Below are 25,886 nucleotides of genomic sequence, written 5' to 3' on the forward strand. Positions count from 1 at the left end.
AGTACCTACAACTCCTCATGCCAGTCTTGTTTCCCCAGAGGTCAGGCTCTCGCCATCACCTCTGTATCCTGAGCCTCTCTTCCTGGCCCGGCCTGGCCACATTCCATCTGCCCCCCATCCCACAGCTGCTCTGAGCCCCATGTGCGATCGTCAACATCCCCCATCAACTACTGCAAGGCAGCACTGTACCTTCCCGAGCCTGCTCCTAACCCCCCCCCCCCCCCCCACACACACACCATGGGATGTCATGCCTTCTTCCTCTCCGGACCTGCAACAGTTGCAGCTAGGCTGCACAGATATGCCCCAGGCTCCATGTCTGGCAGCCCCCCAGAGAAAGGCTTGTGATGGACACTGCTTGGCCCTGCAGCCACTGCCAGAGTCATGGCCCATACCCTGCCCTGGAGGGGCCAGGCAACTCAGTTCTGCCCGGGTCCCAAGGGAAAGATGGTGAAGAGGCAGGATGAACCGGAGTACACCATCAAGGGGTACATCCATGGTTTGTTGGAAACCAGTGCTTGTGGAGAACCCAAAACGCCCATGCCTTGGGTTCTTAAAGCCTGTGCAAGGGGTCTCTTCATATGACAGACCCTTACAGTTCCCTCTCCCTCAGTTTCGGGGAGTCCTTGCTACCCTTTGTAACTCATAAGAGTTCCTCCCTTGGACCCCCATTTTCCAGGACATGGTGCCAGTTACAAATTAACTGCACCCCAACTGGCTTGACTTAGCTCTGCCTCCGTTTCCTCATCTGTAGATGACACCAAAAGTGTCGACCTCTAGGGGAGGCTGTGGTGAGGCTGCCTCCAGTGTGGAAGGCATGGAGGGTACCTAACTGGCTATCGGTCTCCAGGTGACCTGAGGTCTAGAGCTTTTGATGACCTGATTTTTGATGTTCTCTCTCCTCCTCCTCCTGCCTAGGGGGACAAAGGTGACTCAGGACCGGGTGGTGAGCGTGGTGAGAAAGGCCAGGAGGGACTGAAAGGAGAGGATGGGCTCCCTGGGCCCCCAGGCGTCACTGGCGTCCGGGTGAGTGTGCAGCTTCGAGCAGCATGGGGCTCCGGGTGAGGGATGCTCACACCTGTCCAGGCCTCCTGAGAAGTCTTCTACTTAGTCTCTTCCCTGACCAGCCTTCCTGTGGCTTCCTATCCCCTCAGGAAAAATTGTTCCCTGTGGCCCGTAACCTCATCCCATCCAACTCTACACCCAGCCCGTTTTCTTCTTAGCTCCTGGGACAAGCTTGACCTGCCTCAGGGCCTTTGCACCTGCTCATCCCTCTGTCGAGTACACGCTCCCTTCTTTCCTATCCTTCCTGTACCCCTGTGTGCCTTCAGCTGTCCTCACAGACAGTTGCTAGCCTTGAAAGCCATCCTTGACCCTTGTCTAGACTCCTGAGGAGGTCAGGACCCTGTATGGTTTAGGTTTACGTTTTCCTTCCGTGACACTGTAGATATGACACATTGTTGACTTGGAAGACAGAAACTCTGCCCCTCATGCTGGTAGAACCTTATCCGGTCTTGACCACAGATACCAGGAGTGTCTTCTCTGGGCCCCAGAACCCCGGTAGAGGACAGAAACTATTCTGTTTCGGTGTTTGCAGACAGCATATCTAGTACTTTCCAGAATGTTCTTTAATTAGATAGCAGCCGTGAGGGCTGGGAGGCTCAGAGAGGTAAAGGAACCCGTCTTGAGTCACACAGTAAGAAAGAGCAGAGCCAAGATTTCAACCTCTGTGTGTACATCCTGTCCCTCTGCTGTGGCCTCACTGGAATTCAGAGCCTGAACAGGCTGTGGGGACAAGGATGGATGAAAGGTAGTGTATTCTGGTATTTGTCTAATGGCTTGGTGCTTGATTCTGTAATGGAGCCAAGGGTGTGTATGGAGCAGGACTCTGTGGCCAGCTCAGTGTCCTGCCAGACCCCTGGAATCCACCCACCTTGCAAATAAGCCACCGGAGTGTCAGGCCTGCAGGTGTGTCTGCTCTGAGCCAGCCTTGGCCTTAGCCCAATTCCTCAAGCTGGATGCTTCCCTACTGCCCGCCCCCTGGCCCCGTGCACCCACTGATGACAAAGTCTTGCTGTTACCTGGTCTCAGCAGCCCATGTTTCTTCTGGCCTGCCCCTGATGGCTCCTCAGCCATTGAAGTGACCAGTCTGGGAAGGATCCAGACTAGCCAGCCACATACTGGCCGTGGGAAAGTATTTGTTACCTAAAAATAGATCTGAAGTGCTAATGGCTCTCAGAAGCAAGGGGATGAGGTCACTGCCCAGCCCGAGAGTGCAGGCGGGTGTGTGTGTGTGTGTGTGTGTGTGTGTGTGTGTGTGTGTGTGCCTGTCAGACCGGCCTGCTGCTAGCCTCAGCCCTGGGGATGTATGTGGGTGAGAAGGGCTTTCACCTCACTAATCCCCTGTGTGACTTTGCAGATGCCCCTGGCCAACTCTGGCCTCAGTCTTGCTATGTTGAAAATTTGGAAAGAATGGGTGCCAAGGTTATTTTTGAGTTCTAAAGTCCTAAGGCCATTCTGTCAGTGAGTGTGTGGTTCTGGTGCTGAGTAGGGAGCCACCGACCTAGACATATCCTTAAAAACCTGAGTTCAAAGGTCATGCCTGGGTTCCTGGCTTGAGCTACCCTCCTTCAGTGTGTCAGGCAAACTGCTACCCATCTCTCAACCTTGAAGAGAAAATCAGCCGGGGAGATGGTCTGGTAGGTAGAGTGTTGGCTCCACAGGCGTGAGTTTGAATTTTCCACAAACAACCTGAGTTTGAATCTTCAGCACCCATGGAAACAGTTGGGCGTGGCTTCATGTGCTGATGACCTCAGTACATTGGGATCTTGATCCTAGGAACATGACAGCCAGTTGGCATAGCTCAAATGCAACTTTCTGGTCCAGTGAGACACCTTGTCTCCAGGCAGTATGGCTAAGAGCAATAGAGGAAGACATGCAATGAATGTCCTCTGACCTCCACATGTGTGCACACAGGCATGTGTACGTACATAGTCAGATGCACACACTGTACACATACACACACCAGAGAGTGGGGAGGAGAACATTAGCTAAGAAAAGCCTTTACAAAAATGCACAGAAACAGGAACATTTGGAGGGGAAAAATGCATAGAAGCTGCTGGCGGTGGCTGTGGTTGGCCACACGTCTGTGGTGGCCATGACGACAGTGTGAGATTGTCATTCAGTGGTCCCCCTGAGTTCTCATACGCCAGCCTTGGCCGGGTGGCTGTCTCTGGCTGATGTGCACTTCAGGCTAGGGACACAAACTCTGGATTTGGGTTTCCTTGGCATTGTGGCTGCCTGAGGAATGTTTTTTATACTGTGGCCTGGAGACAGCTGCTTACTTGAAAATAGCATTTTATAAGCCACCAGGGCCTTTCTAGAAATGTGTCTATGGTCACACGCTATGCGAGGAGACTTCATCCTTGAAGGACCGCACTAGTGATCACATAAGAGTGTACAGACTGGTGATGCCACCTTAGTCTTTATATAAGTGCTTTGTGGCACACAGACAATGGTCAAACTGCCCAGAAACCCATGTCTCTGCTGTGTCCCCAACAACAGGTGCTTTCTGCCTCTCTGTGATAGGTTCCAGGTGCTCTAATGATCTCAGAGTTCCACCACAAGGTGCTCACAGCGGGAGGGTCCCCTGTCCCCACAGAGGCCTGGTCCCATCCCCCCTGCCACTGTACCAGTTCTGAGATTCAGACTGAGGCAGGACACGGTGCCTGAGAAGCTGTGGAGAAGGGGGATGGGTTTCTTATTGTTACAGCAGCATTGCTCAGCTGGAGCTGTGAGGTCAGAAGAGGAGGGCCACACATGTAACTTCAAGTCCTCCAGTAAGCAATTCAGTGAACAAGCAGGATGAATAAAGTGACATTCCTTCAGATCGGAAATAGTCTTTCAACATAATACCAATATTTAGAAAGCGTTAATGGGACCCAGCGAGATGGCTCAGCAGGTAAAGGTGCTTGCTGCCAAGCCTGACAACCATAGTTCAATCCCTAGAACCCACATGGTGAAAGTAGAGAACCACCTACCACAGGTTGTCCTCTGACCTCACCACACGCCCTGTGGCGTGTGCTCCCTGCCACATGCTAAAGAAATGGAAATGTGCCGGGCGGTGGTGGCGCACACCTTTAATCCCAGCACTTGGGAGGCAGAGGCAGGTGGATCTCTGTGAGTTCGAGGCCAGCCTGGTCTACAGAGCGAGATACAGGACAGGCACCAAAACTGTACAGAGAAACCCTGTCTCAAAACACCAAAAAGAAAAGAAAAGAAAAAAGAAAAAAAAAGAAAGAAATGGAAATGTAATGAAACAGAATAGAACTTTAAAAACCACAAACAGGACCTTTTCCTTCTCTTCTTTGTACTGAGTTTTGCAGATTTACTCACAGAGATACCCCAGCTCAGATGTATGTTTCCCTGAGAACACTGGATCTGTGCCTAGACTTTGGAAAACCTGCAGCTGAGATGGCACATTTGACCTACAGAGGGAATGGCCTGGGTACCTGGGAGAGGAAGACACTGGGTCCCAGCATGGTGCTCACTGTGAAGAGACTCCCCGGGAGTCTACAGCAGTGACTGGGGTGTGGACAAAACCACTTGGTGACTGCATCAGGGCCAGCTGTGCACCAGTGGGACCTGGGCCTAGCTGGGGAGATGGTCTAGTGGGTAGAGTGTTGGCGCCACAAGTGTGAGTTTGAATTTTCCACAAACAAGCTGAGTTTGAATTTTCAGCACCCATGGAAGCAGTTTGGCACGGCTTCGTGTGCTGATGACCTCAGTACGATGGGATCTTGATCCTCGAGGAAACGGGGTGATTGTCTGTAAAGGGAGTCTCTAGGGAGGGCTCGGTACAGATAGCCTGTCCCTGTACTTTACCTAACTGGGTCCGTGGTGGAGGCAGCAGGAGAGACCTGCCCTTGCAGAAGCCACCTCCATGCTCCAAACACCTGCTGTGGCTGACACTGTTGCGAATGTGCCATGTCACCAAGGTGAATCCTTAAGCTCTATGAGGCCACCTAAAGTGCGTGTCCATGACACAGACCAGGATGCCAATGGGGAAGTTCGGTTATGCTCAAGGCCACATAGGGACTGAGTGACACGGGTTTGGAACCAGGTGTTGAACTCCCAATCAGGATGCTTCTCAGAGCTACCTTCCTCCTCCTCAACTTTCTCCTGCTCTTGCTTTTGTGTCTCCTCAGGGTCCCGAAGGAAAGCCTGGCAAGCAGGGTGAGAAGGGCCAGATAGGAGCTAAGGTAGGTCCCCTGCCTTCGAGGGTCACATCCTCCCCACCCACCTTCCTTCCAGAGCCAGCAGCCACAGGCAACTCCTTTCTCTCTCTCTCTCTGCAGGGTGCCAAGGGCTACCAAGGACAGCTGGGGGAAATGGGCATCCCCGGAGAGCCTGGGCCTCCTGGCACCCCAGGTCCTAAAGGGTCCCGAGGCACCCTAGGACCAATGGTGAGGATTTGGGCTTGGGGGAGGGAACAAGAATAGGGAGAGGCACCCGCTTCCCTGTAAGAATCACCCACCCCACTGTCCCAACCACGTCATTTTTACCCCAGATCCCTTTGAGAACTGCCCAAAGCCACAGCCCCTGAATGCACACAGGCATGAGAGGCAAATTGTATCTTGCAAACTTCAGGCTGCAATGAATCCCTGGTGCTTTCTGTGGACCCTGAGGGGTGGGGATGGAGCCAGATCCCTAGGTACAGGGTGAGGTACTGCAGGTCCTTGGATGGTTGGAAAAGAATCTCAGGGCCTTGCTAGATTGCTGAGACAAAACCAAAGAGGATGATAGCTGAGGTGAGAGAAGACTCCAGTGTGAGCAGAAGAGGGGTGTGGTGGCATCTTTGAGCAAATGGAGCAGTACCCTTTGACATGGCGTAAAAGTGTTCATGGTGGTGGATTCCTGCCACGCACATGATCCCGTGGATAAAAGCTGGGGAGATATGCAGTAGCATCTGTTAGACAGGGCTTCACCCCTGGAATCCAGACTCAGGTAATGCAAGCCTGGATAGCAGTGGGATGGAGGAAGCAGAGTAGGGAAAGGTTCCTTAATAATACTCATTAACCGGAAATCCCAGAAGTTTGAGCACTAACAGTGCCTTAGCTCCGGTGGCTGTAAAGGTTCTGGAAAAAGCTGCCTGCATCTTCATAAACCACAGGAGCAGAGAGAAGGAAGGGCTAAGTTGGTGGCAGCCTGGGAAAAGGCCCTCTTGCCTTCCACCTTGTCCTCCTTGGTTCAAGACATCGTTGTATGTGCCAGGCTGCTGAGCTGAGTGGCTGTGCCAGGGGAGGGAGTCACCACCATGCCCCAGCTGTGGGAGCCACACTGCATACTAACAAGGATCTCCTCCTCTCTAGGGTGCTCCAGGCCGGATGGGAGCCCAAGGAGAGCCAGGATTGGCTGGTTATAATGTAAGTGACACCCATTTAGGCGAATCTCCTTCCCACCCTCTGGAACTCTGTCCCTGTATCCTGGGCATCCTTCCCACCAGAAGGAAGGAGATCCAGGTCTCATAGCCTGAGGGGACTCCAGGACCCATAGATTAGGGTGGAGGTAAGGGCAGAACTGCAGTGATGGGCCAGAGGGAGTGCCAGTACCCACCCCAGGTCCGAGTCCTCCTGGCAGATGGCGGGTGCTCCATATACATCTGAGCTTCATTTGTCCTCTAAAGAGGGACCACTGTGCTCCCAGAGCCTCCACACACATTCAGGAGCTGGGGGTTCGGAAAGGACAGTCTTGGTTAGAGAGGAATGAGGCTCAGAGCGGTTAGAAAACACATGTGCAGGCTGGGCCCGGCAGCTTGGTGCTTTTGGCCAGCCTGGGTGGCCCTTGCCAGATCCAGGGAATCCAGGGGACACAGCCAGAGAAAGAAAGGACAGAAGAAATGGAGGCAGGACTAGCGAGGGGGTGCCAACCCAGAGTCATCTGCAAGTCCAGGTGGCCTCTTCCCACCACTCTGACACGCTAGCTTTCTCCCCACTTTGACCCTAGCTGGCCCCCAGGGCACCACAGCTACTACCCAAGTTGGCACAGGAACCAACAGGCATATCTGGAAAGCTAGGGAGGGCCCAGGGAGGTGCAGGCAGGGGTGATCCTGTTATCCTGTCCCCATGACTGAGTCCACATCCTTTGCCATTTGTCCCTCCTGTGTCCTCAAACCCTCCTCTTTAGTTCTCTCTATTTTGTCTGCCTGCAGGGACACAAAGGCATCACAGGACCTCTTGGGCCTCCTGGGCCCAAAGGCGAGAAGGTAGGTGTTGCATCTTTGAGCAGTAGCTAGAATCAAGACCAGCTCTGGGTCGCATGGAGCAGGACGTGGCATCCCTGCACTCCTGGCTTCAGGGTCGCCTGGCAGAAATGAACAAGGTGTCACGACCAAGTCTCTGTTTTCCCCTCACTCAATGCTTGTGAATGGGAGCACAGAAGCTGCACACAGGGAGCTCACTCAGCACAAGGGAGGAGGGACGCAGGAGAAGGAGAGGACTCAGGAGGAGGGCGAGGGCTCCAGGAGTGTATGCCCTCCCACTGGGGCTCTGGAGATGAACATCTTGGCTGGTCGTGAACACTGTTCACAGAAAGGAGCACATGAGGCCCTGAAGGTGTAAGGAATGGCCCCTGGGTCATGTCTCCAGCGATGCCCGGTGGACCTGGCAGAACTCTCGGTTCCCCTCTTCCCCCTCCTTCCCCTCCTCATAGCTGCAAGGCTTCCTAGCAGGCCTGCCTTTGCCTCCTTGTCTCTGGCCTCTCCAGCCCTCGGTTCTTTTGCCGACTCAGCTCCCCACTAACTAAGTCCTGCTGTGGTGAGTCACACTGGCTTGGCATGCTGTCCTTGGGCCCCTCCTCCTGCCTGGCTAAGTACAGATCTGCAAATACAGTGGTCCAGGCAGGCCCTGGCATGGTCCCTGAGAGGCTGTAAGGAGTACACTCAAGCCCTTGGCTCTCCTCAGCCATCATAAGGCTGCCAGGGATGACGCAGAGGGTGCATACAAACCCCAAGGCCAGGTGGAGACAGAGCCCCCAGTGCCATCACTCAGGGTCAGAGGCAGCCCCCATAAAATGTATTGGCATGCAGTAGAGGGCTGTGACATCTGTAGGTGACATAACGCTATGGGAGAGTATGGCTTATTGTTGATGGGAATGTTGTTCTGTGGCTCATGGCCGTCCCATAATGAATAGCCAACCACAGACTGGCCAGTGCTGGGACAGGTAGTGGGTTGCAAAGGAGATTCGTGGAAGCCCTGCTCTTTCCCCCAGGATTTCCCTAACATCCTCTTGCCGTTGCTGTACAGAACAGGTGGAGAAACCCAGCCTCCTGGAGCATAGGGACCCACTTCTAAACAGTGGTAGGAGGGTACTGCTGAGCCCCACTCCCTAGTCAGCACCAAACCCAGAGTATGAACCAGTCTGCACTTGTAGTCAGTGTCCTTGTCTATACAGGTGGCCAGAGGGAGGGGACAAGGCTCAGAACTAGGCCACGTGGAGTAGTCCACTAACATTTTAATGCTCAGATCGTGTCCCCACACTGCAGCCAGACTGGTGGTGTGGTATGTCTTGGCCCTTGATTCCTGACTGGCCCTGACTAAGATGGTTCTTTTCATGGGTCTCGTTTTCCTATTCTGTAAAGTGGGGGTGGGGGAACTATCCCAGGGTAGCTGTAGAATCTACAAGAGGATATATGAAAGGAACCTAAACATACTTAACAAAAGACTATCTGGTATACCCTGGTACCCACTGAGGATTTCTGGTCCCCTGACACCATCCATACTTGGATCAAGAGCATGGGCAGGAACGGAGGGGGTTCTACCCTCTAGCCCACCTCTTCAGGGACAGTTTGTTCTAGGCACTAGGCTGGGTCTCACTTGCCTTTGACTGCTGTCTGTGGGAGCCACAGGGCCCCAGCTGAGGGTAGGGTACCGACATTCGGACGGGCAGGGCTGCATTCTAGTTCTGACCACTTTCCTCTTCCTGCTCCTCATGTTTCCCCCCAGTTCTGTGGGCAGTGGGGGGCTCGGAGTGCCCTGGCTAGAGTCCAGAGGGGTTCCCAGGAGAGGAGACACCAGTGTTCTGGGGCTGGAGTCTGAGCCCCGAGGTCCCGTCTGCCTGTGCAGCTGCATTTTAACCTGTGTGGCTGCCAAGAGCTCATCGTACATCTGGACTGGGGCCTGGGATGGCCTGCCTTGGCCTAAGGTCTCCACTCCAGTCTCTGCTCCTCTCTCAGCCTGTCCTAGGCATCCATGTGGCGTGTGGACACACTGTCACCACTATTACCTACAATGACAATTTTGACCGCTGGTCTCCTAGTCTGCCTGCCTATGGAGGCTGGCCTCCATCCCTGAGGAAGGCACCTTCCAGCCTGCAGTTCACTAACTCCCAGAGTGGTCCTTGCCTAATGCTGGTTCTGTGGTGTCCACAGGGGCAGCAGGGAGAGGATGGCAAGGCTGAGGGGCCCCCTGGGCCACCTGGAGATCGGGTGAGTTCCCTTCCTGTTCCTCTGACTTCTCACTGTCGTCAGGCACAGGCTCCTGAGAGCCCACAGAAGGTGGGGTTCATGCTTATCCACTGTCTTTGTCATTCAGGGTCCTGTGGGTGATCGAGGAGACCGGGGGGAGCCAGGCGACCCTGGATACCCTGTGAGTATCAGAGCTCTACCTTTGGGGTGGTGATGATGGGAAAAGGGAAGGCAGTCAGCACTGGACACAGGCTCCTGCTCCACCCTCCTCCACTGGCTGTAGGGGCAGAGAGCACCCCTTTATGAGGCCAGGGTAACATCATGAAGGGAAGGCCCGACCTCAGCCAAGAGATGGAGGGTGAGGTTGGGGACATAAACCGTTCATACAGCCAGCCCATTGGCTGAGTTTCCTTCCAGCATGATCTTGAGTAGTCACTTCTCCTGGGGGTTGAGGGGGTGGTGGAGGGCTGCCTCGGCTCCCCATTTGTGTCTTGGAACAGCCTTTGTAACAGAAGTAACCATTACTTCTCCCTCCATTCAAGCTGGTCAATTGCTGTTCCACTCACTTAGCAGCTAGGACCTAGACAGGTCAATGACGTGGCCAGGAAGAACAATGGTTCCCTGGCCACTTCAGAAGGGCCTCACCTGTCTCTCCTTGGGTTTCAGGGTCAAGAGGGAGTTCAAGGCCTCCGTGGAAAGCCGGGCCAGCAGGGCCAGCCCGTGAGTCCTGTATCTTGCTATAAGCAGGGTAGAGCATCGGAAATGACCACCTTTGAAAACTTAAAGGGGTCTGCCCTTTAGTAGGGCGTGAGAAAGCAGCCCCTGCTATATTTTATGGCCTGACCCTGGGCTCCCCCAGAGCCCGCACCCCCCAAACCCCTCCCCACCCATCCCCCTCCAGGTGGAGACTGGCCACCCTCCCCAGGAGAGAGGCCTGGGGCCACCTGGCATCATCTTACCTTGGTTTGCAGGGGCATCCAGGACCCCGGGGGCGGCCAGGACCTAAAGGATCAAAAGGCGAAGAGGTGAGAGGGTTGGGGTTCAGTGGGGAGGCTGAGCCCCAAAGTCAGGGCCATGGGCTGGTCTAGGGTCACACAGTCAGCAAGGCAGGGCTGGGAGGTACCATCCTCCACAGGCTCTGCAGCCGTGCGTGTGGGCTGAGCGATCAGGCCCTGGGTAGAAGTTTGTAGCCAGGAACTCAGCTCCCATCTCTGCCAGGCTTCAGTGAAGGAGTGAGAACCTGGAGGAGCTAGTTGGAGGATGAAGGAGGGAGGGAGAAAAGGAGAGAGATAAGATGACCACAGAGGAGTGACTCCTTGCTGTGGACCCCTGACCCCTGTAGTTCCCTCCTCTAAGTTTGATAAAGACCTTCCTCACCATGTCCCCTGGGCTCACACTCCTTAGGGACATCCGCACTCAAGACCAGCTGGCCCAGCTGGCCCTAGGCTCCGGCTCTGAGCACAAATGTAGTGCTAATGAATGGTCTTAGCAGCAAGGGAGCCGGAGAAGGAAGTCAGAGCCCAGAGCAGCAGGAATTGCCCTGGGTAACTCTAGGGGTGGCCACAGCCCTGGGATTCCAGGCACGTGGCTCTCTGGTAGATCACATTCATTCACAGGCTCTATGATCCTCCTAGGTCCTGCTAATGTCTCTTTCTCTCTCTTGTTTCTGCTTTTTCAGGGCCCTAAGGGAAAGCCTGGCAAGGCTGGGGCATCAGGCCGGAGGGGGACTCAGGTGAGTGGCCACAGCTCCTCTGTCACAACTGGTTTCGATGTCCTCCTAAGAAGGTTTGACCAGCTTCTTCTGTACCTCCAGGGGCTGCAGGGGCTGCCAGGGCCCCGGGGCGTGGTAGGGAGGCAGGGCCCTGAGGGCATTGCTGGACCTGATGGGATTCCTGGCAGGGATGGCCAGCCAGGGTATCAGGTAAGCAGGACATTGGGTAACAACGGGTGTCAGGGACTTACATGGGCTATGGGGCACAGGCCATGGGCCTGAAGAGTCATTTGGAGAGCTGGGTGGCATATGGGTAGATGGTCTTTCATCTGCTAGGATTCTTATCACTGTCTCTCTTGATGCTAGCACCTGGTCACTGGGCCATGTTGTCCTACCCCCTGGCAAGTGTGACCTCCTTCCTCCTTCTACAACTCACTGGGTCCCAGCCAGCGAACATTCTCCCACGTGTTTTCTTTACAGGGAGAGCAGGGAGATGATGGGGCCCCTGGCCTCATGGGCCCTCCTGGGAGAAGAGGAAACCCAGGTGTGGCTGGCTTACCTGGAGCCCAGGGGCCTCCAGGATTCAAGGTCAGCTTTTATTAATCTCTCCTTTCTGCCCTAGTCGTGACTGTAATATTTATTCTTAGAGCATCCATGTCCTAAGGCCCATGTGAACATGGGACCCTTGTTGCAGACTTGGGGATCCCTGCCCTCATGACCCAAGTTTAAAGGATAGTTTATCCAAGTGACTATAAATACTGCCCCCTACTGAACCTTACAACCCTTCCACATTAGTTGAGTTGTCCACGGGTGCCCTCTGGTGGTTCTTGGTGAGACAACAGGTTGCTTACCATTGGGGTTCTCTGTGGCCTCCTTAGAAAGGTTCCTTGAGCTGCTTCTGGGTCTAGCCTGGGGCCATACCCTAAAGGCACTGTGTAAATGCCTTCCCTAAGTTCTTGGTGTAGTTGGGGAAGGTTAGGACCCCCCCACCCCGTATTTGGCCAGGGAGCGGGGGTAAGGGACAAGTTTTGGAGAGGAAGCCTACATGTCTTGTTGGGGAGGAACAGTGAAAAGAGCCTTGATGGACAGCAGAGGGAAAGCCAGAGTCATGGGGGCCTTCTGCTTGGGGGTGCGCTTGTCCTGCCTCAGCCTCATGCCTCCCTCTACCCTCTGCCATCCTGAGACCTCGTGAAATCACTGTCTCCTGCCCCTAGACTCCCCCTCCATTGGTCTTGGACGTGTATCCTCTTGACTAGTGATTTTGATGTGTTTCTTTAAGGGTGAAACTGGGTTACCTGGGCAACTGGGTCCCCCTGGAAAGCGAGGAACAGAAGGTGGAACAGGCCTTCCTGGGAACCAGGGGGAGCCAGGAGCCAAAGGCCAGCCGGTAAGTGAGTCCCAGAGCATATACATGACCATGCACCCATGTGCCTAAAGCCACAAGTACACACACACTCACATAGACATGCTCAAAAGGCACATACACTGACGTGCACATACACACAAACACTCATATTCATACATTTACATACAGAAGCTACTTGTATACTTGATGCCAAAGTCAGAGCCATACACTTTCTAAACACTAGATGGCACTCTCCTCCTCTGCAGGAAAGAGGTATCACGGGGCTAGAAGAAGAAATCTGTGGCCCATTCAACATGGGAATCAGGATCATGGGAAGAACTCGGCTCTCTGGGCTCTGGGGATAGTATTCTTTTTGTCCACCCTGTCTCCCTGTGCTCTGCCTAGCTGGAAACTAATTAGACATCTAAATGACCCATGAGTCAAAAAGAAATCAGAAGGTAAATTAGCATTTTGAATCAAGTGAAAGTAAGAGCACACTACATCAAAATTGGTGGGATTCTACCCAGACTGCACTGGACAGTGTTTGTAGCAACTTAAATCAATGGCGGCATCAGAGCCCATCCTAAGAATCTAAGAAAAATAGACACAATATAAGCGGTAGAAAGGAAATGATGAAGATCATAAATAGAAAAGTGAGTTTTTGAGATCAATAAAATTCATATATGTCTAGCAGACTTCTCAAGACAAAAAAAGTAGAATATGTGTGTGTGTGTATATAAAACTAATGTCAGAATGAGAGATGGTGTCTTGTCACTAAAGATATCAGAGGTGACAAAAGTATAGCACTGGGTGTGTTATAAATAACATCGCTCCAGGAAACTAAACCACCTCGATGAAATGGACCAGTCCCTTCAAAGGCAAATCTATCACAGCTCACTTGAAAAGAAGCGAGCATCCTGCCCCGCCTGGTACCTCTGAAAGAGTGTGAGCATATCGTTTCGAGGAGCTTCTCACCAAGAAAATTCTGGACCCAGATGGCTCCCCTGATGGTTCTACTGAACATGTGAGGACGCAATAGTACCAACTCTACATAAACTTCCAGAAGCCAGAGCAACACTCAGTCCATGAAGTCATTATTACTCCGATATTTAAAGTCAGTCAAAGACATTTCAGAAAAGAACACAACAGACCAGTGTAGCTCATGGAGAACTAACTTTTCAATAAAGTGTTCTCAGAATGGAAAAACAAGACTGTATAGAAAGGGTAATGCATCAAGACCAAGTGAGGCTGACCACAGGAAGGCAAGGATGGTGTGCCATTTGAAAACAAGTCAGTATAACTCATACTAAACTAGTTCATCAAACTGAACAAGAAAAGCCACCTAACTGTCTCCATACATGCAGGAAAAGCATTTGACAAGATAAGTTCATTTTCTGATCAGTGAACTAGGGATGGAAGGGAACTTGTTCAACTTGATACAAGGTATCCAAGCAAATCCTATAGTTAATGTGCATAGTGGTGGTTGGCCGGGTGCGTTTTTCCAAAGAGCGGAAGCAAATCACCACTCCTACCAATGTTGTACTACAGACCCAGCCAGTGCAATAAGGCAAGAAAAAGAAATAAAGGCAGTCACATCAAAAAGGAAGGAGTAAAAATTTGTTGTATGAAATGATGTTTTAAAGATTTATTTATTTATTATGTATACAGTGTTCTGCCTGCAGGCCAGAAGAGGGCACCAGACCAAATTATAGATGGTTATGAGCCACCATGTGGTTGCTGGGAATTGAACTCAGGACCTCTGGAAGAGCAGCCAGTGCTCTTAACCTCTGAGCCATCTTTCCAGTCCCATGAAATGATTTTCTAAGCAGCCATCAGTGGAGGGTTTCCGTTAGGAGACTGTGCTTAATAGAGCTGTTTGGATGGGCAGGAAGCATCTGTGAGTGTGTTTGTCTTCTTCCATAAGGACCTAGGACAGGAGCTTCTGCGTATAGAGCATCACTGTGGGACTCTGAGCTAGGTTCTGCCTGCTCCTCTGGCAGAGGGCACAGGTGCCTGTCCACTCCACCCCTGGACTGACTGGCATAGATGACTGGCAGCATCCTCGTCCTGGCTCCACTCACACCACCTTTCCTGCTCTCCCCACAGGGTGACTCTGGCGAAATGGGCTTCCCAGGAGTGGCCGGCCTCTTTGGACCCAAGGTACAGAGTCCAATCCCACTGGGTCTGTTGACGCTCAAACATTTGTGGACTCATGCCACGAGTCTTCACTTAGCCGTCACAGTGTGGGCCAGAAGCTGGGAAGTGTGTTCAGCCCAGCAGCTCTGTGCCTCAGGCCCAGGGCTTGATGCAAGCCTTGCTTTCCCAGTCTGTGAAAGGGAAAGCACAACACTGGAAGACTATTGCAAAACTTAAGGCCTGAGGCCTACACCACTCAGCACCCTGCTGACACACGGCGTGTGCCTGTCTAAGAATCAGGGGCCCTGACTCTTCTTCCCAGGGCTTCTCAGATAAAATCAGGAGGTTACAGGCCAGCCAGAAGAGTCCGAGGTACTCCCCAGTGGCTGCCCCAGGCACAACCCTTTTCTGCTTCTCACAGGGCCCCCCTGGAGACATTGGCTTCAAAGGCATCCAAGGCCCCCGGGGGCCTCCGGGCTTGATGGTAGGTCTCCTTCCTCCCTGTCTCATTTGGGTAGACACCCCAGGCCCGAGGCTGGCAATCACACATTTTTCTGTCCCTTTGCTCTTAGAGCCTCCATCTGCTCCATGCCATTGTTGCCAGCTTCATGCCTTTGCTCATGATGTCCCTGCTAGCAGACGACACACCCCCTGCTACTGCCCCGGCCCCTCCCTTCTCTATTTTTGTGGCTCCCCCCAGCATGCAGGAATGCTCAGGAGACGCATGGCCCAACCCTGCTTGAAGGGGTACCCTTTTCATTCCCATGGGACACTCAGCTGCCACCCTCCTCTGTCACTCTATTCCCCAGGCCCAGATGGAGGACTCATAGCCTCTCTCTCCTTTAGGGAAAGGAAGGTATCATTGGGCCCCCCGGAATGCTAGGACCTTCTGGACTCCCGGTATGTGTGAGGGGGTGGCTGCAGGGTCTCCCACATTGTAGGTTCAAGCATTTCATGACTCAGAGCTAGTCTGAGCCTCAGTTTCCCCATGTTGGAAGTAGGACTTCCCTCTGAGCCCTAACTTATTAATATGGTTTGTTGCAGGGTCCCAAAGGTGACAGAGGCAGCCGAGGGGACTGGGTGAGTGGCCGGTCTGGCAGGCAGTACTGTGGGGTAGTGGGAGGTGAGCCACTGCTCAGCCCACATCTCCTGACTGTCTCTCCCTTCAATTCTGTCTCTAGGGACTGCAAGGCCCAAAGGTGAGTAGGTTGGGTGTGAGGACTTAGGGCTGGTGACAGGGGTGGGAGCCTCTCAGGATCTTCTTCCCACAGTGGCATTCTTAAGTGTTCTCTCTCTTCTCTCTCTCTTCTCTCTCTCTCCCCTCCCTCCCCCTCTCTCCCTCCCTCCCTCTCCCCGCTCTGTCCCCCACTCCCTCTTTCTTGATCATATTCCTCCATATTTTTATCCTTCTGTCCCAGGGGCACAGCATCCCTGGGCCTGGGTAGGACAGAGGACAGCCCGGATAAGGGATTCTCCACACTGACTTGTCCCCTCTTCCTTCCACAGGGTCCTCCTGGGCCGAGGGGTCGGCCAGGTCCACCGGTAGGTAGCTGGACATTTTGGATTCCCAAGGCAGGAGACAAGTTCCTTTGAGTGAAACCAGGGTTGTTTTTGTTTGATTTTAAAGATTTATTCATTTATTTTTTACTTTATGTGTGTAAATGTTTAGCTTACATGCATGTAAGTGCATGGCAAGCCTGCCTGGTGCCTTTGGAGGTCAGAAGAGGGGGCTAGATCCCCTGGAACTGGAGTTATAGATGGTCATGAGTTCTGGGAATCAAATCCAGGTCCCATGTAAGAGCAGCAAATGTTCTTAACTTCTGAGCCATCTCTCTCCAGCCCCTAGACCAAGATTTTGATGGCAGAATATTCCCGACCCATGTGGGCCTTGTGTGCTTCCTGTGGCCTGTAGACTTGTACAGAGCATAGAGCAGGCCCGGTGGGGACCTATTGTGTGACTTTTCTTGGGGAGATGTGAACCAACATCTCTCCATGTTAGATAGGACATTGACAGGGCAAAGAAACACATCCATTCAGGTCTAGCTTGGTGTGCCAGTATGCTTACTGGGGTGACTTTTGGGAGCACCAAGACAGCTGAATCACCGAGATGCTCCCCAGCTTGCAAGCAGCTTGGTTGGTGGTAGCACCCTTCTCATCCCCAACAGACACCCCAGTCTTTGCTACTCATTATCTTACCAAGGGGAGGGGCCCGGTGATTCTTCCTGAGTACCTGTAGCCCTCTCCCCCCTAAGAGGAAGTGTTCCAACTCAGAGGAAATAGCTACAGAGCATGCCCACAAGCTTGTGGTCTAGCAAGCTTTCTCCCGCTGGATAGCCCTCCCAGTCTCCAGTGACCTGAGCCTCCAGCACCAGGTCTCTATCAAATACTGACCCTGCTCCTTCTTCTTTTTCAGGGTCCTCCTTGGCATCCTGCCCAGCTTGTAAGTTGCACACCTTTCTCTTTGACTTCCTAGGATGAGGCTATAGGGTGGGCAGGGGAGAAGAAGCTGAGCCTCCTCTGGCCACAGTGGCTGGACCGCTAGTGTCCACGTCCTGTCCTTTGCACTGGAGCCGTGGGCCTGGAGCTGCAAGAGGAGCCTTGGGCAAAGGCCCATCCATGTCCCCGACTGGGTAGAGGGGGGCTGCTCTAGCGCCAGCGCCACGGTCTGTGTCTGTCCTTCACACATGTGGGTTGATGCTAGGCTCTCTCCTCCTTAGACTGGGGGTCCAGAGGGTCAGGCATGCGGGTATATTTGGACCCTTTTGTTCTCTGATGGGCACAGCAGCCCTATCCCAGCTCAGCTCTCTCAGCCTGGAGACCAATTAGTCTCCATGTTGTCCCTACACTAGTGAGCACTGGTGCAGACCCTGACAGCATCTCCAGGGTGTGGCATGGAAAAGGAGCCCCAGGGCTACTAGATACTCAAAGAGTGCCTGTTCTTCCCATCCCAGCTTCTACCCATTCCTTCCTTTGTGCTGTCCATACATACAAAACACTTGCCCATCGTCACCCGTCTCTTCATCAGAAAGGCAGGCAGGGGAAGGAGAGTGAGACAAAGCCCCATTCTTTCCTAGATATGGACAAGGAGAGAGAGCTCTATATAACCCAGCTGACATATGCTGCTCATCATATGCCAGACACTATTAGAAATGGTTTCTATAGCTCTGGGAGAATGTTTTATCTGGGGGTCCATTTTCCAGACCAGGGAACCAAGGCTGTCCCCTCAGTGGGAAAGTGTAGGGCTGGAAATACCCCAACAGCCCTTCTCTGGACCCCAACCCCAGATCCCTTGCCATGTTCTTGGTAAGCCTACAGCTGTGTTCAAGCCATCTGGGTGCCAAGGCTGAGGCCAGATGTACTCAAGAGAAATACAGTTAGAACTATGGGGTCCGTGGTGATGTGGAGGATGGGCCTCAGCATCCTGGAGGCAGAAGCCTCCACAGAGGCCCCCTGTTCCAGGAGCAGCCTAGCACTGCTGACAATCGCCCAGCTTGCTGAGTTAGCAGCATTTCTTGCTTCCAACCTTGAGATGCAGAATTATCCCTTCCCTAGTCCTGGTGGGGCTTCGTGTCCTCTGGAAAGCATTAGCACCTCCAGTTGAGAAAACTGGATACTGTGTTGGGACAGAAAGCCTTCCCCAGGCAATGGGAGGATGTGTAGAGGTCCTGGGGCTAGGCAGAGCAAGGCTTTTAGGGACATAGAAGAGCAGTGTGGGCCTGGTTCTAGAGCGTGTGTGGAGGGAGGCAGGGATGAAGACCTCAGCAGCATATCAGTTATTAACCATGTTGAGGCATTTGAACTTAATACCGAGAGGCCCCTGGGGAGCTATTGAAGGACTTAATGGGAGGGAGTGGCATGTTCAACATTGACTCTCTGCAAAGGAAGGAGGCGCTTCTAGAGGAAGTGTGACTTGGTCAAGACCCTGTGGGGTGCGGGTGGGCTAGGGTGGGGGTGAGAGAGGAGGCGCTTGTACCCCTGGCTCCTACTTTCAGAATCTGGCTTCCCCTGGGAGGGGGGCAGGATACTCACCTTTTATTTTCCTTGCACAGCAGCAAGATGACCTTGGGGCAGCTTTCCAGACGTGGATGAATGCTCACGGAGCAGTCAGATCAGAGGTAATATGGGGACCTCCACTCACATGACCTCCAGTCCTGGGGGAAAGAGAGAGGTCATGGAGGTCAATGCTGTCCCCATGGCTGACCCAAAGAGTGTCAGAGCCCTTGCCTTAGTGATGCCTCACAGTCTCAGATGGAGATCATCACTAGGGCTCACATGGAAGCCACAGACTAAAGTGGTACCACACCCCAGGCTGCCAGGACCAGGCCAGAGGCAGACACTGTGCCCTTTTGTTTCTTGGAAGCCTCTCATGTCTAGTTTGTGTCTGGCCTGAGTGAGAGAAGGATGTTTTTCTGGACCATAACCCACGGCAGGTTCCCAGGGTCACCCAGGGGTCACCCAGAAGCAAGGGAGCCCCGGGTGCTGCTGAGACCCCGCTTGTGGTCAGCTCTGCTCCACGATTCCAGGCTGAGATGGGTCTCGGGTATTCCAGCCAGTATCAGAGCCCGTTTTGCAGCCTTGCTTCCTTCTCATGGAGGGGAGCTCAGTCCTCCTACCAACACTGCTGGGGCTCAGAGGCCAGGGCAAGGAAGCAGCCCTTGACCTTACTACCTTATGTCCCTGACCCTCCCTCTTATCTATGATATGGAGGGGTAGCCAGTCTGAGCTAGCCAGGAACTGGGAGGTCCCTGGGTTCCCCAGACAGGGACAACTTTAGAGCAATGTGTCTGGGACTTTGGGCAAGGCCAGGATATACGGTCCTTCTTCTCCCTAGCAGGGGTACAGCTATCCAGACCAGCTGGTGCTGGATCAGGGAGGAGAGATCTTCAAAACCTTACACTACCTCAGCAACCTCATCCAGAGCATTAAGACACCCTTGGGCACCAAGGAGAATCCAGCCCGGGTCTGCCGGGACCTCATGGACTGTGAGCAGAGGATGGCGGATGGTAAGAGTGTCTGTGGGGCTAGGAGGGCCTTCCCAGGCAACTTGTGTTGGGGTTGCACAAGTTCAGGAGGAGCTCAGGTCCATGGAGTGCTGGGTCCTTGGCATATCTCGGCCAAATTTCTGTCCTCGCAGAGGTAGACACACAACATCATTTATTCACTCAGCAAACAGCCTCTGAGCTTCACAATGCCAGGCCTATGAGGGTATTGTAGAGAGAATGGGCCGTATATAGCCCATAGCACCACAAGCTGGGACCATTTGGAGCACAAGGATAAGGACTTTGAAAACAAACAAAAACAAAAAAACAGAAAACCATCCAAAGGCTCAAAGAAGCCCAGGGGCTTCCTGCTTGAGCAGGGATCCTCACTTTCTGACCTCATCTGTGAGTCGGGGCATGCCATGGTGCCACCTGGTCCCTAGTCTAGCTCTGCACTGCTGTGCTAGAAGCAGATGTTGGGGCACCCTTTCCTCTGCTGCTGCACTCTTGGCAGCCAGGAAGCCTAGCAGGAAAGCCAGGTGCAGGCAGAAGTGTGAATGAAGGGAAGCCAGATGTAGGCCAGAGCCCCTGCTCCCTGGGCAGGTCTGGGAGGAAGCCTGAGCCTTGAAGAACCTAGAGGAGCTGAGACCCTGGCTGTCTACTCTATAGAGTAGCTATGTCCCAGCAAGAGCACAGGGACTCTTGGCAGAGCATGGAACTCCCTGCTTGTCCTTCCTGTGCCTTGAGATACCTGTGTCTGCCTGCCCTGCCCTTTAACTTTCCACTCCACTGCAGCTCCATGAGTCACAGGTGCAGGTCCTACAGAACACCCTCCAGTCTCCTTCCTGATACACATGTCCCTGTCCTGCTCTGCTGCAGGTACCTACTGGGTAGACCCCAACCTCGGCTGCTCCTCTGACACCATTGAAGTCTCCTGTAACTTTACACATGGTGGGCAGACGTGTCTGAAACCCATCACGGCCTCCAAGGTACCATCTGCTCCCCACTGCCACCAGGCTCTGCCCACCCTACCCGTCCCTGCCCCGAGCCTGGCTTGTCTTCTTGAAAAGCTGTGGGAAAGCTGTCCTTTCTTGAGACATAGTCTCCTCTCTTAGAAGTTGGGGATGGGTAGGACCAATGTGTGGTTCACAAACCCATTCACACTACAGTGGACTCTCAGGGCTGAAGACCCCATCTTCTCTTGGAATAGTCTGTAGTCCAGGAGAATCATGAATTGTTGGCACGAAATCAGAAGATTGTTTGTTGGGGACACGTGTCACTGTTGCACGCATGATCTTTAATTCCTATTCAGTGTCTGCACACCATGTCTGTCCCTGAGCTAAGCATTTTGGGGTGGAGCCAGGCGACCCAAGGTAAGGCAGGCAGGCAGCAGCTGAGGGGCGTGGCCATCCCTGTCCAGGATGCCCTTCCACGCTTGTCTGTTTCTACACGGCTGTCCATGGCGGGGAGAGGAGGGGGTAGGAGCTTCTCTGGCTGCAGAAGAGGTAGGGAGCCCCAGACTTTTGTAGCCATAGACTCCCCTCTTCACCTCCCCATGGCTGAGATGGCACTGGTTCCACTCAGCTAGCTGCTCCACAAGTCTGCTGGCTTCCCGACCGGCTCAGCCAGGTGTGAAGAGGTCAGACTTGCCACTATACCTGCAGCTGGAGCTCACAGTCCAGCAGGGCCACAGTAACCTCTGTGGGCTCCCTTCTTGATGACTTGGAGGTTTGGGGACCACACGGCAAGCCTGTCAGTCAGAGGTGGAAGTCTGGATTGGCAGCAGGAACAATGGCAGACTAATTAGCTTTGTGTCGCTGTGACAAAATTTCTGGAAGGAAAAAAAGTTTTCTTTATCTCCTGCTGATTGGTTGGCTCTTTGGCCATGGGGTCTGTGGTATGGACTATAGTAGAGGAGAGCTCCTTACTCCCTGGCAGTTGGGAAGAAAAAAAAAAGACAGGAAAGGGCTGGATCCTAATAACCTCTTGAAGGGCACACCCTCAATGAACTAACCACCTTCCATCAAGCCCCGTCTCCCCAGAGCCCCATCCCACAGCTCCAATAATGCTTGCATCCTTTATAGGCTAAATTCTTTAAGGCCCCTTACGTTCCCTCTATACTCAGCTTGGGCAAAATCCTTGCCAGCCTCTAGACCTGGCTGAATTCTTAGCTCACCCACCTGGGAGAGCAGAGCAAACAAACCACAGACCCTCGGACCTCTGGTTCTGGGCTTGAACAGCCACTAGGCTACAGGACCAGCTCACACAGAACTCGGTTTCCCTGTCTTTCTAGGGGGCAGATGACACAGGAAAATTTGGCCGGAAAGGGCTAACCCTGGTGCCTTCCAGAAAGGTGGGGAATCTGAGGGCTGTGGGGGGCTGCTTCCCACCTGCATCTTCCCCACAGGTGGAGTTTGCTGTGAGCCGGGTCCAGATGAATTTCTTGCACCTGCTCAGCTCTGAGGGGACACAGCACATCACAATCCACTGCCTGAACCTGACAGTGTGGCAGGAGGGCCCAGGGCGCCTCTCTGCCAGGCAAGCCGTGCGTTTCCGTGCCTGGAATGGACAGGTCTTCGAAGCTGGGGGTCAGTTCAGGCCAGAGGTGTCTGTGGATGGCTGCAAGGTAACTGTTGGAGCCCCTCATTGTCCCTTGATGTGGGGACAACTAGGAGAAACTTGTCTCATTTTCTAAGTATGTCTTATCATTTTATACTAGATTGTATACAATTCATTATCATCATTCAATCTCATTAGAACAATTTATTTACTAAAATTGACTTTATTCGCTTTCCTGTGTGTGTGAATGCCCATGCACGTGTGTGTGTGTGTGTGTGTGTGTGTGTGTGTGTGTGTGTGTGTGTGTGTGTATGTTGCTGGGGGTGGACCCAGGGCCTTGCACTCTCTAGGCTAACCTCTCTGGGAACCTCCTAAGGGGGAGTCTATGCTGATGAAAGTCCTTCAGGCTAATAGGGATATTTGTTACTTTGCAAAGGCCTCTTTGAAAGAGTATCTGTTCTCTTCACTCCACTGGTCAGGGGGCTTTCTATCTGTTAATTGTTTGGATCACTTTCAAATGTCTTAAACAGGATATACACTAAGGGTTGAGGGAGATAGAAAGTCATGCATGGGTAAAACTACTTTCATAAAGTCAAATTAGTAATCCGCAGTGTCATTAAAGATGTGCTCCCCACATGCAGCTCCTAAGGAAAGAGATGGTGGAAAACAGCTCTGTGTAAATATAGAGTCAGTATGTATCAACAACACCAGCCATCCTTGGGTCTGGAGAAGCTACTTGTAGAATCTGTTCATGGGATATTCACACTAGGAATGTGCCCCAGAGTGAAAACACAGTGGATTTCATACAACATTACTCAACAAGAATAAAAGAAACATTAAAAATTGACACCAGTGATGTTTCACACTTGTGATCCCAGGACTTGACTGGAGGAGGAGGAAGATAGAAGCCGGAGGAACAGGGGGAGTTCAAGGCAAGGCTATATGAGACCCTGTCTCAAAAACAGACAGATAGATAGATAGATAGATAGATAGATAGATAGATAGATAGACAGATGATAGATAGATGGACAGATGATAGGTAGATAGATAGATGATAGGTAGATAGAGACAGACCGATGATAGATAGATAGATAGATAGATAGATAGATAGATAGACAGATAGACAGATGATAGATAGATAGATGATAGACAGACAGATGATAGGTAGGTAGGTAGGTAGGTAGGTAGGTAGGTAGGTAGATAGATAGACAGATGATAGGTAGGTAGGTAGGTAGATAGATAGATAGACAGATGATAGGTAGATAGATAGATAGAGACAGACAGATGATAGGTAGGTAGGTAGATAGATTAGATAGATAGATAGATAGATAGATAGATAGATAGATAGATAGATAGATAGATAGATAGATAGATGTTGAAGCGATGACTCGGCTTCTTTGTTCTCTGACACAACCTGATTTCATTTCTCAGTACCCATGTTGGGCAGCTCACAACCACTTGAACTCCAGAGGATCTGATGCCACCTTCTGGTCTTCAAAGGCACCTGCACTCACATACACTAACCCACACTCAGACACACCACATACATATAATTAAATTAAATATTGAATATTCAAAAAAACTTTAAAAAAATACAAGCAACCAAGCCAGATGTGTGCCCAGATATGCCACATACAAGTCATTGTTCCTGCAAAAACAAAAGATAATGAGAAATGCATTTGTAAACGGCAAGAATCACATTCATGGCATTTTCCTGCCTTCCTACAGGTCCGTGATGGCCGCTGGCACCAGACACTGTTCACCTTCCGGACCCAGGACCCCCAGCAGCTGCCCATTGTCAGCGTGGACAACCTCCCACCTGTCTCATCAGGGAAGCAGTACCGCCTCGAAGTCGGACCTGCGTGCTTCCTCTGACCTCCGACCTCTGACCTCCAGGCTCCTCTAAGCCTTGTTGGGGAGGGAAGAGGCTGGAGGCAGCTAGTCCCAGAAGATGCGGGACCCTGCCTCAGGACCCTAGTGCAGGTCCCAGCTGTTATCTGCTCGGCGGGAGTTGAGAGAGGATAGCAGGCTGTCCTGGAGAACTGCCAATCCCAGCTTAGCCCTAACCAAAGAGCCAGTCAGAGCACGCAGGGCTTGCAGCCCACTTCAGCCTATGGCCTGTTGCCCAGCTCTGTAGACACCCCCTCCCTCCCCAACTTCCTGCCCCAAGAGCCCCTCCCCAATTGATGCCACTTCAAGGGAAGGGGGCATGTTGTCGGCTGGTCCCTGCTAGGGAGCTTTTGATGTGCAATATTAGAAAGGAGATATGAAAAAAAAAATAGAGGAGAAAAGGAAAGAAAGAAATCTATCTATCTATTATATATATATATATATATTATTTAAACAAAGAGAAGGCATGTTACTATTGTTTTTCACCTGGGAGAGGTGAGGAAGGACAAGAGGAGCTGGGGGTGTGGAGAGGCTGACCCCCAGGCTGGGGTGCTGTGCGCTACCTCCCGCTGTGAAATCGCCGGTGCTCACAATTGTCTCTTGTAATGTGTGTGACTCTTTTTTTTTTTTAAAGAAGAAAAAAAAAAACCTTATTTAAGATTCTGAAGGTGCTACTATTTTTTTGCCACAGGCTTTGAAGAAACGTTGTGAGTGGGGCCTTGTCCACAGTCTTTCTCTCCTCCAAATGGGGATTTAACAATGTTACTAGTATTATCCCTGTAATCTGCCGAGGAGGAAAAAAAAAGGAAAAAAAGAAAAAAAAGGAAAAAAGAAAAAAAATCCTACTAGAAAGCAGAAGTATGGAGATTTCTGCTTCTGACCGTTGAGGAAGCGTCCTGACGTGGTCCTTCTTGCTCCTGGAGGGGTTTGGTTCCCTTTAGAAGAGCCGACCTGGGAGAAGACTCCTCGGATTCGAGGAAGAGGCTCCTCAGCGAGGGCTGATCTGGGAGGTGAACTGAAAGTACTGACCATCTCTGAAGACCAAGGTTTCCCTCCCAGGAGCTCATCTTCCGAGTGCAGCCACCCTTCCTGCTTTCTCAGATTGCACAGCTATGTAGAAACCCACATCCTTTCCCCAAGCGCCTATTTGGGTGGAGGAGGAAGGATCAGTTATGGGTACCTCATTGGTCTCCATAACAGCGACCTTCCATGCAGCCTTAATAAGTCGGGACCCCAATTGGACTTGGAAGTTATTTTAACTATGAAATTATTTTTATAGAAGGAAGATTGATGTCAAAGTCTGTATTTGTGTGCTTCTAAAGTTCTGTTTTGTGAGGAATTGGATTTGCTTTCCATTATTTAATACCTCACTCCACCCCCTCTCCCAGATGCTGCCTGTGTACCCCTGCCGGCCCCACCCCAGGCTAGATGTGGGTCCTCATCTGCACGCTGTGTCCTGTTAACCCCCTCTGTCTCTCTCTCGTCACAGGATGTGTATTCACTGTCGTTCTTTTGTTTCTGTCTAAATGTCAGTGTGTCCAGACCCTCAGTGGGTTTTGTTTCTTGTGTTCCCTTCTGGACTTTCAATAAATATTTAAAACTGAGCAACAGAATGCTGCTGAGACTGTGGTCTGACGTTTCTTCACAGTGCTCAAGGGTAGGCTGAAGCCTTGAGTGAGGAGGGAAGAGGCATGGAGGTGCCCTGATGAGGCAGTGACCAGTGCTGAGGCTTAAAGCTGAGGGCGAATTGAATGCCAAAGTTCTGGAGGAAGAGTGGGATGTCCAAGTGTAGGAAGGGCTGTTCTC

General features: G+C 52.2%; 1 protein-coding gene across 1 annotated transcript in view; it reads left to right on the plus strand.

Moving 5' to 3' along the window:
- Nucleotides 1-25,679, plus strand: part of Col27a1 (collagen type XXVII alpha 1 chain) — a 119,354-nt gene extending 93,675 nt beyond the window's left edge. The window contains 25 exon segments of the mRNA XM_036178180.1: nt 916-1,023; nt 5,205-5,258; nt 5,355-5,462; nt 6,369-6,422; nt 7,208-7,261; nt 9,425-9,481; nt 9,588-9,641; nt 10,127-10,180; nt 10,432-10,485; nt 11,139-11,192; nt 11,274-11,381; nt 11,652-11,759; nt 12,451-12,558; nt 14,623-14,676; nt 15,074-15,136; nt 15,499-15,552; nt 15,697-15,732; nt 15,834-15,851; nt 16,159-16,194; nt 17,066-17,092; nt 18,702-18,767; nt 19,487-19,655; nt 20,511-20,620; nt 22,039-22,257; nt 23,919-25,679. Coding sequence (XP_036034073.1) covers nt 916-1,023; nt 5,205-5,258; nt 5,355-5,462; nt 6,369-6,422; nt 7,208-7,261; nt 9,425-9,481; nt 9,588-9,641; nt 10,127-10,180; nt 10,432-10,485; nt 11,139-11,192; nt 11,274-11,381; nt 11,652-11,759; nt 12,451-12,558; nt 14,623-14,676; nt 15,074-15,136; nt 15,499-15,552; nt 15,697-15,732; nt 15,834-15,851; nt 16,159-16,194; nt 17,066-17,092; nt 18,702-18,767; nt 19,487-19,655; nt 20,511-20,620; nt 22,039-22,257; nt 23,919-24,065 — 1,974 coding nt within the window. The 3' untranslated portion in view covers nt 24,066-25,679.
- Nucleotides 25,680-25,886: the final 207 nt, after the last annotated feature.

The sequence above is a fragment of the Onychomys torridus genome, chromosome 2 (assembly GCF_903995425.1).
Source record: "Onychomys torridus chromosome 2, mOncTor1.1, whole genome shotgun sequence".
Classification (NCBI taxonomy): domain Eukaryota; kingdom Metazoa; phylum Chordata; class Mammalia; order Rodentia; family Cricetidae; genus Onychomys; species Onychomys torridus.